Source organism: Homarus americanus, unplaced genomic scaffold (assembly GCF_018991925.1).
Source record: "Homarus americanus isolate GMGI-L3 unplaced genomic scaffold, GMGI_Hamer_2.0 scaffold16836, whole genome shotgun sequence".
In the NCBI taxonomy this organism is placed as follows: Eukaryota; Metazoa; Arthropoda; class Malacostraca; order Decapoda; family Nephropidae; genus Homarus; species Homarus americanus.
The window spans coordinates 161,227-177,474 of NW_024720513.1; the positions used below are offsets into that span (position 1 = coordinate 161,227).

At 36.4% G+C, this 16,248-nt stretch overlaps 1 protein-coding gene across 1 annotated transcript in view; it reads right to left on the minus strand.

The window, feature by feature from the left end:
* Positions 1-9: 9 nt before the first annotated feature.
* The window catches only part of LOC121860561, a gene marked incomplete at its 5' end in the record, with an annotated part of 32,435 nt that continues 16,196 nt past the window's right edge, over positions 10-16,248 (minus strand). The window contains 19 exons of the mRNA XM_042357734.1: positions 10-3,805; positions 4,368-4,663; positions 4,984-5,114; positions 5,623-5,752; positions 5,880-5,987; positions 6,394-6,491; positions 7,259-7,569; positions 7,816-7,977; positions 8,640-8,752; positions 9,145-9,293; positions 9,502-9,701; positions 10,152-10,308; positions 11,234-11,354; positions 12,226-12,309; positions 13,100-13,198; positions 13,922-14,137; positions 14,479-14,725; positions 15,017-15,156; positions 15,990-16,125. Coding sequence (XP_042213668.1) covers positions 3,601-3,805; positions 4,368-4,663; positions 4,984-5,114; positions 5,623-5,752; positions 5,880-5,987; positions 6,394-6,491; positions 7,259-7,569; positions 7,816-7,977; positions 8,640-8,752; positions 9,145-9,293; positions 9,502-9,701; positions 10,152-10,308; positions 11,234-11,354; positions 12,226-12,309; positions 13,100-13,198; positions 13,922-14,137; positions 14,479-14,725; positions 15,017-15,156; positions 15,990-16,125 — 3,103 coding nt within the window. The remainder of the gene's footprint in view (positions 3,806-4,367; positions 4,664-4,983; positions 5,115-5,622; positions 5,753-5,879; positions 5,988-6,393; positions 6,492-7,258; positions 7,570-7,815; positions 7,978-8,639; positions 8,753-9,144; positions 9,294-9,501; positions 9,702-10,151; positions 10,309-11,233; positions 11,355-12,225; positions 12,310-13,099; positions 13,199-13,921; positions 14,138-14,478; positions 14,726-15,016; positions 15,157-15,989; positions 16,126-16,248) is intronic.

Sequence of the window (16,248 nt, forward strand, 5' to 3'; positions counted from 1 at the left end):
ATACAACAATTTTTCATGTTCTATATTTATATTTGGCAAGATATCAGGTTCAAAGAAGAAAAAAAATGTTACAAAATTTACAAATGGGCACACAGTTTTATGTACACTGTACACACACTCATTTACTCTCATGTCCTATTCATGATTATGCTGATTTAGTTTTAAAATTAAATGAAAAAAATTCAATATTTGAGAAAGTCTCCTCAGAGTACACACTTGAAACAAGAGTGCAGTTCACCACTCATCAACAAGAGACTGTCCGCTGCAAGCTGTTTGATTACATTTTCATGCATATCATCATAAATAAAGTCATCATAAGCATTTTCAGACAACCCCAGTAATTTAAAAAACAGACACGATGCTAGAAGGGTAACTAAAAAAGAGCGTCATCAATAAAAGTAATGGAATTATTACAAAATCTAGCAACTGAGAATACACTTGACTGCCAATTATCTTACAAACAGTTTTACTGTATTATCAATCTTACATTTCTAAAACCTACAGTAACCATATGATGCATGAAATGAGTAATGAAATCTAATAGTATGGTTGAATACTCTAAATGGTTATGGTAATGGCTCCTGATTGCATGCTAAACAAATGAATGTCATTATGTCATATCATCTGTCAAATACTGTACAATGAAGCATATTAAATACAAGAATGGTTCCAATGATACTACTATCAAAAGAGAGCAAATTCCAACAACACAAGCATGAAGTAATACCTAAAATACACTATTAGGAGATTCACAAATATAAATCACAGAAATGTACAACATACAGCCCCAGTTATAAACAAACCAAACTGTTTTCTCCCTGACAAAATAAAGAGGTAGAACCTCACATTTTCTACTTCAACCATATACTTTTTCACAAAACAAAAGTACACAATCAGATACCAACACAGACAGCCGTGTTGAGCGTCGTCCTACCCACACATATACCTTAACTCAGAAGGATTATACCACTTGGAAACAAAACTAATAGTCAAGGCTTCAAAACCTATGGTCAGTCTTCCAGTCTTCTCTTGTACACCACACGACCCACACAGGTAAAGGTTGATTGGACAATGTTCTTCGTCCCTCATTTATCTCAGACGTTTAAAAGACTTAGGAAAACCCTCATATCCTCTGTGACACCCATAGGAACTTAAAGATAATCTCTCACATCTTTATTTTAACTGTCATAAGATTATAATAATATGCCAACACTTGATAGTGATACCAAATCTCAGTAAGTGCTGGACTAACACATATCTATATTCATTAAGTGACCCCATTATCACAAGTCATTATACTGCCATTTTTTCTTTAGTTTAATAAAACATAAAAAATTAAAAATTAACTATTTAATGGCACTTCAATTTATCACAAGAAAGCCATAACAACGGTACAGTGGAGTCGCGATAAAATATAATATAAATATAATTTCAATGCGTTGATATGACTTAAAAATAAAGAGAATATACAGTAATATAAAAAGTGAAACGTGGGAATAAATTTTGTGTAAGATGTAGGAGGTAGGTACAGTGTTACTGTACTGTATACAACAATAGAAGCTGATTTTATGAGCTCTCCAACAGTGGGTTTGGATTTTTCATTTGATTAATTGTGGGGAGGGAGGGAGAAGAAACCAAGGCTTTGGTACTTTCTGGAAGCTTCCCCTGCAAGATCATGTAATCATCTATGACGTATGAAAATTTTACGTAATTATTTTGAAAACCCTTTCTTGGGTGAAATTTTTAAAGTTTAATGACACAATTTGTATCACTGATGCAAATACTGATACCCAATGATTTGATGGGATTTGCATTTTAATGCACGAGAGGATTAATAAAACATTATCATAAAGTAATAAATTATCCTGAAAAAAATCCCCAACTCAACTGCAGATAATTAATGTGTGGTGTTAAATTCCTTGTTCTTTGTTTACATAGCACAGACACAGCCAGCCCAGCGCCTGTTAGTGTAAGTGGCATAACCCGTAGCAAATTATGAGACAAGAGGGAGCTGTTTATGTAATATGGATCTACTTTTTGTACAAAATTTGTGTTATTGTATTATTTTATGAACAGTACAGTATTATGTATTATTAAACCAATTTTGGAACAGTTTATTTAAATCAATTAAATAATAATTCACAAAGTTCTCTGGTAACTATCCCATGAATTATCACAACTCCACTGTAATACACTACCAATTACACCTGACATCCATGAAACTATTTTTGTTTACCAAGAAGCAAATAAATAAATAAATAAAAAAAAGCGAACCACAAAGTGAGAAAACAAAAGTTGTTGTGGAAGGTTCAGTCAAAATGAGAATTAAAAGTTTCATCACATCACATCTTTGTGTTGGGGATTAACTTGCATGTCTGAAGTAAAGGAAAGTACATTATTGTATTGTGTATTCCATCACACAATATCTCTATCAATCCTGTTATCACAATTCAAATCTACTTATTCCTTGAAGTAGAAGTTACTGAAAGAGAGAATAAATGTACCCAATTGAATAGGCCAGAAAAACGTTCACACAGCATTATTAAATTGTTATTTCATGATGCATGTTCTTTGTAGTCAATGTAACATGATAAAGATATGTGAATAATGTCAAATATGAATCTTTATGAATTCCATCTTTTACAAAGTATACAATTTTACTGAAAATTTGTCATAGTGTGATCACAGACGGTTATATTCTTACATACATATTACCCAACCAGATGCAGAGTGCTGTTTGACATACAAGTGATGTCCTATTAATTAACATAACACATTAGCACAAGCAACATCTTGCCCTACAGATGAAGGTGTGCTAATTATTGAATTGTGTGAAATAATTACTGTATAATTATTTCGGAGTGTATCACGAGAGATCAACAAATTTGTCTACATCAGATGAGACGCTTCAGTTTAGAATTAAATTTTAAAAATTTTAAGACTGAAAATATTGCCATAAGTTACCACAATTTATGCCACACAACCATAAAATACATACAGAGTTCTGTAAGCTAACACTTTAACCATTGGTACCAACAGTAACCATACTGTACTGAGCACTTATTTACAATACTGTATGCATCTTTTGCATACCAAGTAATATAACCTTCCAGTGCCTCCCATAACCTACATCTGAACTGCAGAACACTCGGGTAATGTCCTTCCATTAGCACAACCTCTCTTTTAATACCCTATGCTTGAAATATTCATAAGAAATGATATGAAGAAGTTAAATTGTTTGCCAAGTAACAACTTTACTCTCAACTTGTTGTTGCAGCAGCAGTAGGATACACCAGGTGTGTGCCCAGAGAACAAAGGGAAGGATTAATTCACCCCTGACTCATTAACCTCTGGTAGTAGGGTTTTGGGATCAGGGATTCAGGGTTGATAAGGAATTCAGGTCCTGTTTCTCCTGAAATATTATAACATGAAGAAGGTTTGTGAGTGGAGTGAAACAAGTACTCCTCTACCATCCTAAAGGGCAGCAAAGGACATTTAACACATTTACAGTCAAGAAGAAACTGTTTTGTTTAATATCTGGATTTACATATAAAGTTTGCAAATATCTGGAGGGACATTTAATACCCCTCCTGCTTATCATCACACAGCTGTTGTATAAGTAGAGTGAGTGAGGGGCTGAAGAGGAATGGGCTGTTCGTCTTCCTCTTCCACTTCCAGACTAACATCTTCAGCAGACGCTAAGTTCAGGGAGACCGTGAATGGTCGTTGTCCCTCGAGTAGAGATCGAAGTGGTGTAGCCAACCTTTGAGCCATTCTTGTTGGGGTTAATTCTAAGGTGCTAGACCTGTGGAGGTAAAATATTTTATACAGTACAAAAAATTAAGAAAGGTAGTAAAGAGTATTATTTCATTATTTTTAATACCATGTGCAACACAGTCAGTTGAAATTTCTTGAGTTCAGGAATTAATTCTGCCACAAATTTTAATATCCTCCTCTCCATTGTACATATTCATTCAAGACTGATTTTCCCTCATCTACCTCCATTGTTTCCTCTTGTCTCTCTGTCAGTCCCTCTTCATTTAAACGTTTTTATACGTCTATGATGTACTGCAAGTCACACTCTTGAATGCAGGAAGTAGTATATATGTAATATACTGTACTGTGATACAAACATATAGGCCATACTAAAAGGTTGGCAAGTGTGTTTAAAGATGACCAATTTGTTTTCTAATTTAATCTGATGACCTGAGAGGGATGTTCATCACTGTAGTCTTAAGTTATAAAAGTTGCACAGTTATCTTGGAGAAAAAAAAATCTTGTACAATATACTAAACCAAATACTGTTCATATTCAGCAAGTATAATTCAATCTTACTGAATTTTGTTGCTTCACAATACAATACTAACCTATTATATTCATTCATGTTTGTGCGTTGTTCCATTGTTGCAATGCGGTCTAAAGTTGCCGTCATCTCCAGCGTGGCAGTGCGAGAACGCCCAAGCGAGCAACGAGTACCCCTTCTGTCTGCTGTGCCTGATCGCGAGGCACTGCTGTACGGCCCGTCATAGAGAGAGGGATCATCATACAATGAGCGGTCGTGCGAGAGGGAGGAGGAACGGGAGTCAGAAACTGGTGTCTCCTCATCCCCGAGGGAGGTGAGAGCCGCAATAACATGGGGAGAATCTTCGATGGTGCGAATAACCTGTCAAAATTTTTTATCAGTCATGGGAGATTTTTCTTATTACAAGTTTATAGTTATGTCCACATATATTCACACTTCATCACACTAAATCTTTCAATTATTCTTTTCTGTCCAACTCTCAGTGTACAGTATTTCTTATGCAATAAGATTTAATTATAGCAACCAGAAAAAATATTGTTTTCTAGTTCATAAGTACAGTACATACTGCATTCTAAAAAGACTGTATAACAATAAATGCTTAATCTAACAGCATCTTCATGTAATACCTACCCAAATATTACTAATACTGTAATACTTCAAGTGGAAAACTGAAAACATACCTGTAAGGTCAGTGGAGCATCAAGGGGGATGGGTTCAGAGGCCTCACGATTGTGGATGATTACAGCAATGTGGGCGGGGTGGGGAATGGGTGGGGGGATCAGCAGCTTCTCTGGCACACGACTTCCGCACACTAAAGGAACAAAGGATTTCTCTTGATATGTAACACAAATCATCACATATTATCCCATCTCTTAATTCTATAGAAAATTTTTCCTAATGATAAAAGCTTAACACTTAAAATGATACTTGTTCAATCTATGGACTAAATAAAGTGTGTTGTATCTAGTTTATAAGAGTATCTTTCCTTTACACTTTCACCCACATAACAAGACTAAGTTCGTGAAGATCCTAAATCCATGCAAAATTCTGTTTGTTCACTTTTGAAGTTTTGTCCAGTGATGTGCTGCTCTCATCCAAGTACTGCCACCCTGCCCTTACCCTCAGTCCTCTGCTATAAGCTCTTCTACTCACATCATTAAAAAATCTTAAAACTCACACTGAAACACTTTTAACCATTCCAATAATTTACCTGCCTTTCACAAGTCAGCCTGATATCACTAATTCATTATTGCTTTTCTTCCACATCATCCATTCTTTAGTATATTTTATTCTAGTGAAAACTCTAGTGTAATCTTTACCCATTCTTCGTCCAGGGTTGAGCCTTAGTGAGAGTCTGGCAGCTAGGCTGGTCTTGCCCGTGCGGTGTGTGGGTACACCGTGCCGGACAAGTGGTGTGAAGGAAGCTAAATCTAGGTATGGAGCATGAACCTGTGTGGTAGAATGTTTAATGGTTATTACAATTTCAATATCTGAAATTCTCAAAAATGCAATGCCAAGTATCTCTAATTCACCAGTCACAAGAAGCATCAAACATCACAAACATAGAGACACATACCTGGATATTACCACGAGGCGTATGAACAGTTAATTTTTCATCTAAGTCCGGTCTATCTGGCATACAGCGCGTCATCTCTGTGTATCGAGACAAGCTAACTCCGTGTACCTGTAAAGGAAGAAATTTGATTCCAACACTATTTTATTAACGCTATATTTCATAATTGATAATTCCATGAACATTTTACTTTCTCGGTCATATTACAGTGCCATTCAGATACCTGTATAGTTTTATTACAAATGCATAAGAAGCTTAGAAGTGTCATGAACTAAATTTGCAGTAAACACATTTTAATTTTTCTCATGATTCACGTAAACATTTAAATTTACTGCCTTGACCTCTACATAAACTGACAGTATATACATAAACACCTGATCCACTCTCTCCATTATGACTCAGTATGGGGGAGAGTTACCATTGGATGAGTTATTACAAAAATCTATAATATATCAAAGTATCTTATAGGAAATAACTTCTATTCACTTAACTGTAATGACATACTAAACCCCCTTACCTCCATCTGGAAACTGGTATCTGATTCTTCCATTGGTGTCAAGAAATCTGAACTAAAGATTTCTGTGAATATTAATGAAGCTAAACCACCATAGTCACCTGTTGAAAGATAAAGGAAAACAAAATGAATTAATATCAACACCTTCACCTATCTGATAGTCTCTTACTGTGTAGTGGGTTAAGACTACAGTGAAACCTCCACATAATGGACTAACCTCTCCCGTGAAATCCGTTAAATAGAGGTTTCACTGTAAATAATGTATATTCTTCTCAAGGCTACAAAGAACAACAGAAGGTAAAATGCAAAAACAATCTTCTGATGTTGTTGTATCCTTAATGATAGTTCCCACCATCAACAATTGGGCAAAGTGAAAATCCTCCCTTCATCATATGATTTATATACAGTACATCCCACCTACACAAAACCTCCTTCAAGAAATAAGCAAATATTTTATCCCCTCTTTTCAATTCTGCAACTCCCTGATCCATTTCCCCATCTCCATAATTCATTCACAAACATAGTTGGCATACTGTCACTCATTCTATCGATCTAAAACTTCAAATTATGTATTTTGTAACTTATAAAATCAACTGATAACACTTTAAACACTTCAAAACTAATGTTGTGTATTTCATTTTGAAACTTGACAACCTCTTTTATAAATCTCTTTATTAAGGACTTAAGTCTTGCTAACTTTGTAATATTTTTAAGTGCTAAACTTCAACCCTTAACCAGCAGCTAAGGATTCCCTATTCCTGCCCCCAAGATGCACAACAATGGAATGCAGTGAACTTGAAACTTCCAAAGATGGTGGCTGTCTTTGCCATTTTAAAAGTTTCACGCAATCATATAAACATAAACATACCAAGAGCAAGTCCTTTGCTGTCCCACCATTCTTCAACTGTTGCAAACTTTGGTTCTATCGGCCCACCTCTTCTTGTTCCACTTATCACAGCGCCTCTTTCTAAAATTCCAACATGTTTTGACACAGGTGCATTACTTCCGTGTATTGCTTCAAGACGGTTCATAACTGTCCCCACCTCGCCGTCAGAAGGTTCAGTTCCCTGCTGGTCAATGATCCGATTCAGCACGTGGGAGGGATAGAAGTCTTCCAGCATGACGGTGGCTTGCTTCAGGGCCAGCTTCAATTCCCTCGTTGTTAATTTGATTTTTGATCTGATAAATAGAAATAAAAATTATTTGAACAATGATTTTATATCTTCCCACAAGATATCTATCTTCAATAATTATTCAAATGTCAGAGGAAACTTTTCTTACAGTTATAATTGTAAAATTTCAGCCTGGTTCTCAGGTAAATCAGTTTCCTATATAAATTACTCTAAGCTTAATCACTTAAAAACTTACAATAAAGTGTTCAACATATTATTTCCCTAAAGCTACTGACAAATGTTAATACCTCACCTGACACTGATGGGTAGCCCCAGGGCCAGGTCTCTCCTCCGTCTGTCTATTTTTTCTTGCAACGTGAGGATTAAGTCACGCACTTCTTTCTCCACCCTGTCATAGTTGCCAGTTTTACCAATGACTCCACTAAAGGGACCAAAACAACGCTGCACAAAATCCCTAAAAACAAAGGAGAGAATATTTAGACGGGAAGACACCGAGATCAACTCTTGCAGTAAAAGAAAAAAGTAGCATTAAACCCTCTACCATTACAGTATGTTCTAAAACCAATGATTAACAATCACACACTGAGGAATATATAACCCCTCTCTTACATATTATTCTGTAATCACACTTGATCACAACACAAGAGGGCAGCACCACACCCACACCAAGAGGACCAAGGTGACAACCCTGAATAACATGACGTTACAAGTTAGAGGAATGTCACAGCTCAGTTGATCATACCCGAATCTTCAACTATTAAGACTTAAGTTTGATCCTCTGACCAGGATGAGTCAGAGGAACATCACTGTGTGTGGCACCTACATAGCTCAGTCACTGGTCTAAGAAAGATCTTCCTCACTCAGGTTATGGACCCATAAAAATCATGAGGCATGATGTAAAGACTTTTTAGTTTTAGTTACAACTTATGGATAAGGTGACCACTTCCTTAAGAAAAATGTCACTTACTTTAGAGACAAACAAGCTATCAGTGTTCAATTTTGTTCAGAGAAATTTTCAACACAAATCAGAAATGTAGGTAATTAACTGAATGTAGGAAACTGAAAAAAAACAAATTGCCAATATTAATAAAAGAAAACATTTAAAAATTGTCTTACGTGTAAACACAAAGTGGTTTGTGAATAATTGCTTCCATCTCACGTTGATACACAGCCAACTCGTCCATTTCCAGCCGTGACTCAAATGATGCTAATGCTTGTTCACAGCTTATCTGTATGACAAAGAGATACAAAACTTTCTTAACAGTCACCTTGAATATCTAGGTATCTATCTATCTATACAGTACTGTTTATAAAATATAATATGCTTATCATATGTACAGATCTAGAGAAAATGCACATTACAGCATCTAGAAATACTGTATAGTCATTCATAAAAGAAAGTTTCCCTTACCCAAACTTGATTACCATAACATTCATCTCCTTCATTCCTCACTCTTCTCATTTACAGAATTCCTGCCTTCTAATATATTTCCATCCACATACAACTTTATCAATAATACCAATCTTGACAGTGCAGACTGTCTACCAACAACTTTAAAAAGAAGATACACCTAAAAGTTTTATTCAAGCTTCTTGTAAGAAAAGGGAACAATGAACAAACCTGATAATAGAAGTTATTATGTAAGCCAGGACCAGCAATACGCTTCACAAGGAAGCTGTCAGAGGCTGGGATACGGCCACGCTTTTTAATAACTGCATGGAACATGACTGCATCCCACATGTGTCTTAACCCACGCCGTATTAATCCATCTGCAGAAGAGACATATATTTAAACACGGAAAAACAAATTAAAAGGTTACACTACTGCTACGCAGTTCATTCAACTCATTTATTTCTCATAACCTTTTTGTTGCAGTTTCAATTAGGACAATCCATTATACCACAAAATATTAAAGAGGATAACACACGATACTTACACAGTACTGTATAGATATAAACAGAAAGCAAATAAACTTACACACTAGAACAACAGCAGCTAGAATTGGACACATGAGGGTTGCTGTGAGAAAAGAAAATATGGCCTGCAACACTCCCAAAACAATAAGATGAAGTCCTATTGCTTGAAGTATTGGACTCCATTTTCTCATGCCAGTTGGAGAATCCAGATCATAGAGAAATACACAAACTATGTGAGAGAGGAGGACACAAGCAGGCACCCTGTAAATTAAAGATAAACATAATTACACACAAACACTTTGATACAACACTACTTGTTCTTCCTCATGTATGTTATATTTATTGTACCGTAGCACTTCACTACTTCATGGCCAAAACAGTCAAAAGGCCAGCAAGTCCAAAAGCAAAGACAACAGACTACTTCAACACCTATTGTAGGATTTTGCCACCTTACACCTACTAATGCACATTACACTCTGGAAACAAAACTTATATATGGAGAGTCTCACAGACCACATTTCTGTATTGTCCCCATGACTTTGTTGAATACGGTTATTAGATATGCAGGTAACTAATCCATCGATATCAACAGCACTGGTGAAATATATGAGAACCTGTAACGTACACAGGAGAAATTTCTTTACAGCAGTGATGAAGTATATTTTGTTTATCGCATCAAAGTAATCAGAAGTTGTACTAAAATAGACTTACCAAAGAGGAGCAGCGACAGCAATAGCCATGGACCCCAAGGACACCAACAAGCAAGTTAACGGGAACACAGTTGTGAGTAGTAATGTTCCCACGATGCCTTTCATGACATAATTCCAAGCGCGATTCATGTGCCGAGTCACTCCTTTGCCGATAAATCCTGTGGAGAGATGAGACTCGTGGAAATTTTACTCCTCAACAAGGCAGCAGATCATGTACACAAAATACTGAGTTGTTTAATACAGTGATGACTTCTGCCTCAGTGGTATTTCTCTGGTAGTATTCTGGAAAGACTCTGTATCCCTAATAATGATGTGATTTAACTATTTTTGTTTTATTATACAGGTTAGAAAAAACATTGACGATAAGGTTTCTAGAAAATCTAAATTTTAACCTAATTTAACACAAAATTTACTTACCTAACCTGCTAGCTAGACCATGTTAGGTTAAGTCACATTACATTAATGTAGTTTAGATCCGATTAAATTGAATTTCTGGAATGATGTCCCTAATCAGTTTTCTATTTTATAAAAACAAATAAATAAGAATTCTGAAGAAACAAACAGAAACATTATGAATGCTGTGAAATCATTCTAGAATACTGTACTACAACCTTCCCATCATACTCAGGACTATTCTAATCTAAATATCATTCATTAAAAAATTCCTAAGTAGACTTGCCAATACTCTGGTCAATCAAGTCCACCCTGCATCACATTTTAGGGGACACAAAACAAGAGCTTAAACCATGACCATCACTACTTTCATTCCTTTAGTTTTACATCACATTTTCATTCATTTTCCTGTGAATATAGGCTGGCTGTACCATATTAAAATGTTATTTTTTACTCCCCACATAAATTATTATTGGCCGAAGAAAACACCTGATCTATATTTTACTCATACAGTACAGCATTTCACAAAAAGGTGCTGTTTAAGGATATAGGTACTGTATATGGAGAACAAAATTAAACTTGTGTTAATTAATGACCCTTCAAATAATTACAAAATACTGTACTCTAAATTTCACACATTAATTTTGAAAGTCTTTATAGATCTTTAAGTATTACAAAAACTTATCTTACCCGTGTCAGGAGTAGTCTCAAAATGTGTACGAGATTTAGAAATGTGTCGCCAGAGAGTGTGCAGTCGAGAGGCCAAGGTAGGTCTCAGTGAAGCTTTACTTGGGCACACTGTTCCATTTACCTGTAAGTAAAACATGTATTTAATTTTGGGGAATAATATTAAAGATTTTAGTGAATATTCAGATGTGTACCAGCCACCAGTCTTCCTGTACTGCCTCACCATCTCTCATACACTATAATCTGCTGCTCAACATCTCAATTTGATTTTAGCTCTCCAAAACAAACCATCATTGTCAAGATTAATAACAAGGTTCTCCAATGTTATGATAACAATCAAATCAATAAACCTTTCATTTGTGTTCTATAAGAGATATATGGTAAGTATTTCAGACACACTAAACCTCTTCCTAACAGGCCAAGTGAGGTATTTGCAATCATTCCCTACCTGACTGAGACTGATGACTAAATACTTGTCATGTAGTTTTCATCCCTTTCAATGAGCTATATGTTATTTTATGGTTATTTTTCATCTTGTAATTTCAGGTAAATATACTTAACCCTTAAGCCCCCGGTGACGTTCCAGAATGTCCGCCAATTCCTGCCGCTGTTTTTTTTTTAAGTTGATTTTTCCTCAATTTATCTCCGCAGGGGGGGGAGGAGGGGTGGTACTGCCAGCTGCCAGCTGCCAGCAGCACCCTATCCCAGGGCTTAAGGATTTATTTTCTTCAAATCTTTTTTAATCAATTACATGCTCACATCTTCCTAGATATAGAATATGAAAAAAAAATAAAAATAAATAAATAAATGAAAACCAACATTAAATACTGACCATAAGTGAAATTCATAAAAGGAAGAAACAATTCTCGGTGCACTAGAGTTAACACGCTGAGCGGGGGTCAGTGGAATGTGGGAACTCAGCTGCTCTAGGCTGTCTCCCATGTGTAGTGAAACGGATGTCCAGTAGCACAAGGGTTAAGATGATCTGGACTTACCTGTGACAATTCAAAGTCTGACATGAAGGGATCACGGTACAAGAGTGCTCTTAAGCTGACTGGAGAACACAGAGGCAACCAAACCTGGGAAGAAAAAAAAAAAAAAAAGATTTAGATCTACAGTTAAAACACCAACCTCATTTACCTATACACCCAGCACTGCGAAACAATAGTTTCAAAGTTTTCCTTTCTGCATGAGACAGCGTTTAGAATTATGAATAAACTTTAGGTACTAATTCCCACATTTTAAATACAGTACAATACTGTACTATTATTTTATACTCTTAAGTCATTTCTTAGGAGGGTTAAAGTGGTCCAACACCAAGGTGATTTATGTTTGGAAACCATGGTGATTTATGTCTAGGAACCAAAAGCCACACAATGTCTCATCATTTGTAGTTAGGTTAGGTTAGCTTAGGTTTGGTTATGCTAGATTAGCTTACGGTGGGTTAGATTAGGTTTGGTTTGGTTAGGTTAGCTTAGCTTAGGTCCCCAAAACTCTCTCATTACCTAACTTAATGGGTTCTGCATAGTTATATATGATCGCTCTGGGCGACAAGTACTGTAGACAAAAAAAAAAAGTAAGTTTAGAGAGAAGTGTTATGATTATGAGAGTATAATACACATGTCCAGGCAGTTTGTCACTTGTCTTCACCTCAACCAGAGCGTCTTAATTTTAATTCTACATAATCAGAGATTGGCCAAATTTCTGTACTGTATTACCTGGTACCAAGACTATACATACACTTGCCACATTTTACTGCTCAAGCATTAAAATTAAATTGATAAAGTAATGCTAGGATTAAGCTGCACATGATTAAGCTGCACATGATTAAGCTGCACATGTTTAAGCTGCACATGTCTAACTTCTTACCCCGAAGAAGAAGAGAGCATTAGACGTCCAGGCCCAGGATCTATGAAGGAAGTTGAACCAGCGCCAGAAAGGCCAACGAGTAGAAGTTGTTCTAATTAACTGAAAAACAAAAATTACAACAAATGTAAAATATTATCATGGTACAGTATCTTTATTACAGAAATTATCATGCAGTAAGATTTGGGAGATTACCACAAAAAGCAACACCGGTGACTATCACTTCTCCTCACTGTTGTTCCTCTACCGTCTCTCCTGTTTGACCACCATATGTTTAAACACCACAGAAAGAATGCATCACCAAGCCAGGTACACAGACGTGTTCCCTCTCACTGTTTATTATTCATTTTTCATTTAATTAAAAAAATAATCAATATGTACAATATAAGGTAATTGTATCATTCTGCTCTTAACTTATGGCAAGGTTGAAATTTTTTGGGGGGTAGTTTTAGCATACTGTAATGGATAGCCATCATAAAAGGCCCCTAAATAAATTGGCTGCCAATTAACCAATTTTAAAGTTGTTAGAATGATTTTATGTGCACCATTGTCTAGTGATCCTCTCAGTTCAAGCCAAGCTGAGTGTAAAATGTCTGCTGGTTTCAATAATGACTGGTAACAGAAATAAAAGTTACAGCACTGTCAGTGATAATAAAATAACCACCAACTACCCATTTTCATGAAATAAAAAAACATTTACTACATTGTAAAATTTTCTTATCAGTTGCTGCTATGTAACCACAGTACTGTAACACAAAACCGAGGACAGGTCAGACAGACAGAGAGACAACAATTGTTTGGACTGGAAGAAGACTAATAACTTACCTGCTTCTCTAACAAGTACACAGGATGGCTTGGGTCTGTACGTGGTGTGGTGATACACGTGGGTGAAGAGGCCAGTACTGTTGGAATTATTTCACTCTCGCCCTGAAAGCTGCGGCTGACTATGTAGTTACCAGGAAACCAAACTTGAGCTCGCCACTGGAACACTCGCATGGCAACTTTCAGGTTCTTCAACTCGTTCATCAGGACTGGTTCTCTCTGTTAAATATAGCACTATGTTTAAGAACAAATACCTTAACTATAAATAAAACAAATTATTTATAAAGTTCCTAAAGTTCCCTCTTTTGCACAACAGTATGACCACACAAATCCTGTGTGTGTTGTTTCTGTTGGAGGCACACCACAGTATTACACTTTGCAATGGAAACTTTCTATGGAGGCTTAGCATTTAAGGACCTTGATATAACCTCCCCTGATCCCATGCCAGCCTTCATACTCCCTATAACAATTAACTGTAATAAAAATCCTTCTAAAAACAAGAATTTGGGATATTCAGCAGAACATAAAAAAGAAGATTAATAAAAGCATTAATCTTATACCTCTCTCATAAAGGAAAGATCTCTCTGAAGGAAGTAAGCATGTTGCTGGAGGTCGTGCTGTCGACACAGTGCCAGAGCGTGATCATGTGGCCGCCACTTGTGTTGCTCCATCAAGGTGTCGTGAGTAGCACTCAACTGGTCGGCCAGCCAGGGATCGATACGGGAAAATATGGAATGTGTGTGCTTGAGCTCCTCCCGCCTAGATCGTTCACCTTCCTCATATATTCTCTCTACTTCATCAAGGGCTCTGGTGAAGGAGGGAAATGGATTTGGGATTAAATATCTATCTATCTCATAACCTCACTCTATTTCACAACTATGTGAGGCTGGATCTAATATAAGACAATGACTCACAGAAAACTAACACAAATTAATCTATCCTCAACACCAGAACAAGTGAAAAACAAACTCTCTCTTTATTTTCTGTCCTAGTTTTTGTAGGAAAGTCTTCAAATAAATGGTCAAATGTTCTAACTGCCTAAAGCTAACTTATATAATACCGTACTGTATATAAGTGTACTGGGGAAGGTTCACATACCTGTGCATCAGCAAAACTGCCTTGGCGTGATTGATAAGTAGTAACGGCACAGAGTGGCCAAGGTCCTGAAGGGACGGGTGTGCTAGGATGGCTGTGTACACACGACCCAGGTACTCTTCCTGCACTAGACGGTTTCCTTCCTGAAAAATATTTATCTACTTGTTAAATATGAGCATTAATATTGGTATGTAATAACCAAAGTACATACACTACTCCCATTTCACTGAAGATTTAACTTCAGGCAGTAAACAATTAAAGTTACTTCTTAAGTATTCTCCCAGGTAAGGCATTAAAGAAAACCTACATCATAGTTTTCATCTGTATAAGACTTTATCGTACCTGAGACTTACAGCTTTTCTAAATGATTTCAATGAATCAAAATGACAATCACTGTAAATAATCAGTGAGTTTGTAAAACTAAACTAATTACTGTATTAAATTAGAGGTACCGGAGACAGTACATCTTCATAACACATTAACACATGTGTGTACAGTGAGAGAAAGAAGTATCATCCCAGCTTTGGTCATAGCATAATGAAACCTGACTACCCAACACAGTGAATGGTGTCACTGGAGACCCCTTTCCAAGGTTCCACAGGCCTGCCAACTGTTTATGGGCTCCACACATGCTTGTGTCCAATGGCTCAACCATTCTGCAATGTATTCATCAAAACCACAGGAAGATACTTCATTCTCTTACTGTACAGAATGATAAACAGATAATATAGTACCAAGATAGTCAATAAAGGGTGATGTGCCCCCTACAAAAAATCCATGTTCAAAATAAGTCACAACTCTGATAACTAATGATGGAAAGTGGTGATTATTAAACTCAGTCAAGTTGCAGAATCAAAACGACATTCCATATGTACATACAGAGGAAGAGGTAACACTATATACCCCCCAGGGCCTTTTTTTACAGAGGGGCACGGTACAGTAATGTAAAGAGAATTGTTGTTATGTATGTACTCACCTTCTCAACCTCATAATCACTGAGATTTTGTGCCTTGAGATCAGCAATAACTTTCTCTCTGAAGTGGAGGAACCAGCCCCGAGCTTCCTTCTCCAGTATGCTCACCAGCACCGGCAGTGCCTTCTTCATCAGCTCCCTGCAATAACACTCTAGTGAATGACCCGATTCAGAAACTTTATACAGAAATAACAATGTAAGAACAGTAGAGATTTAATTAAAATGAGTTACAGTAATTCCCAAGTGGTGAGAGTACAAGTAC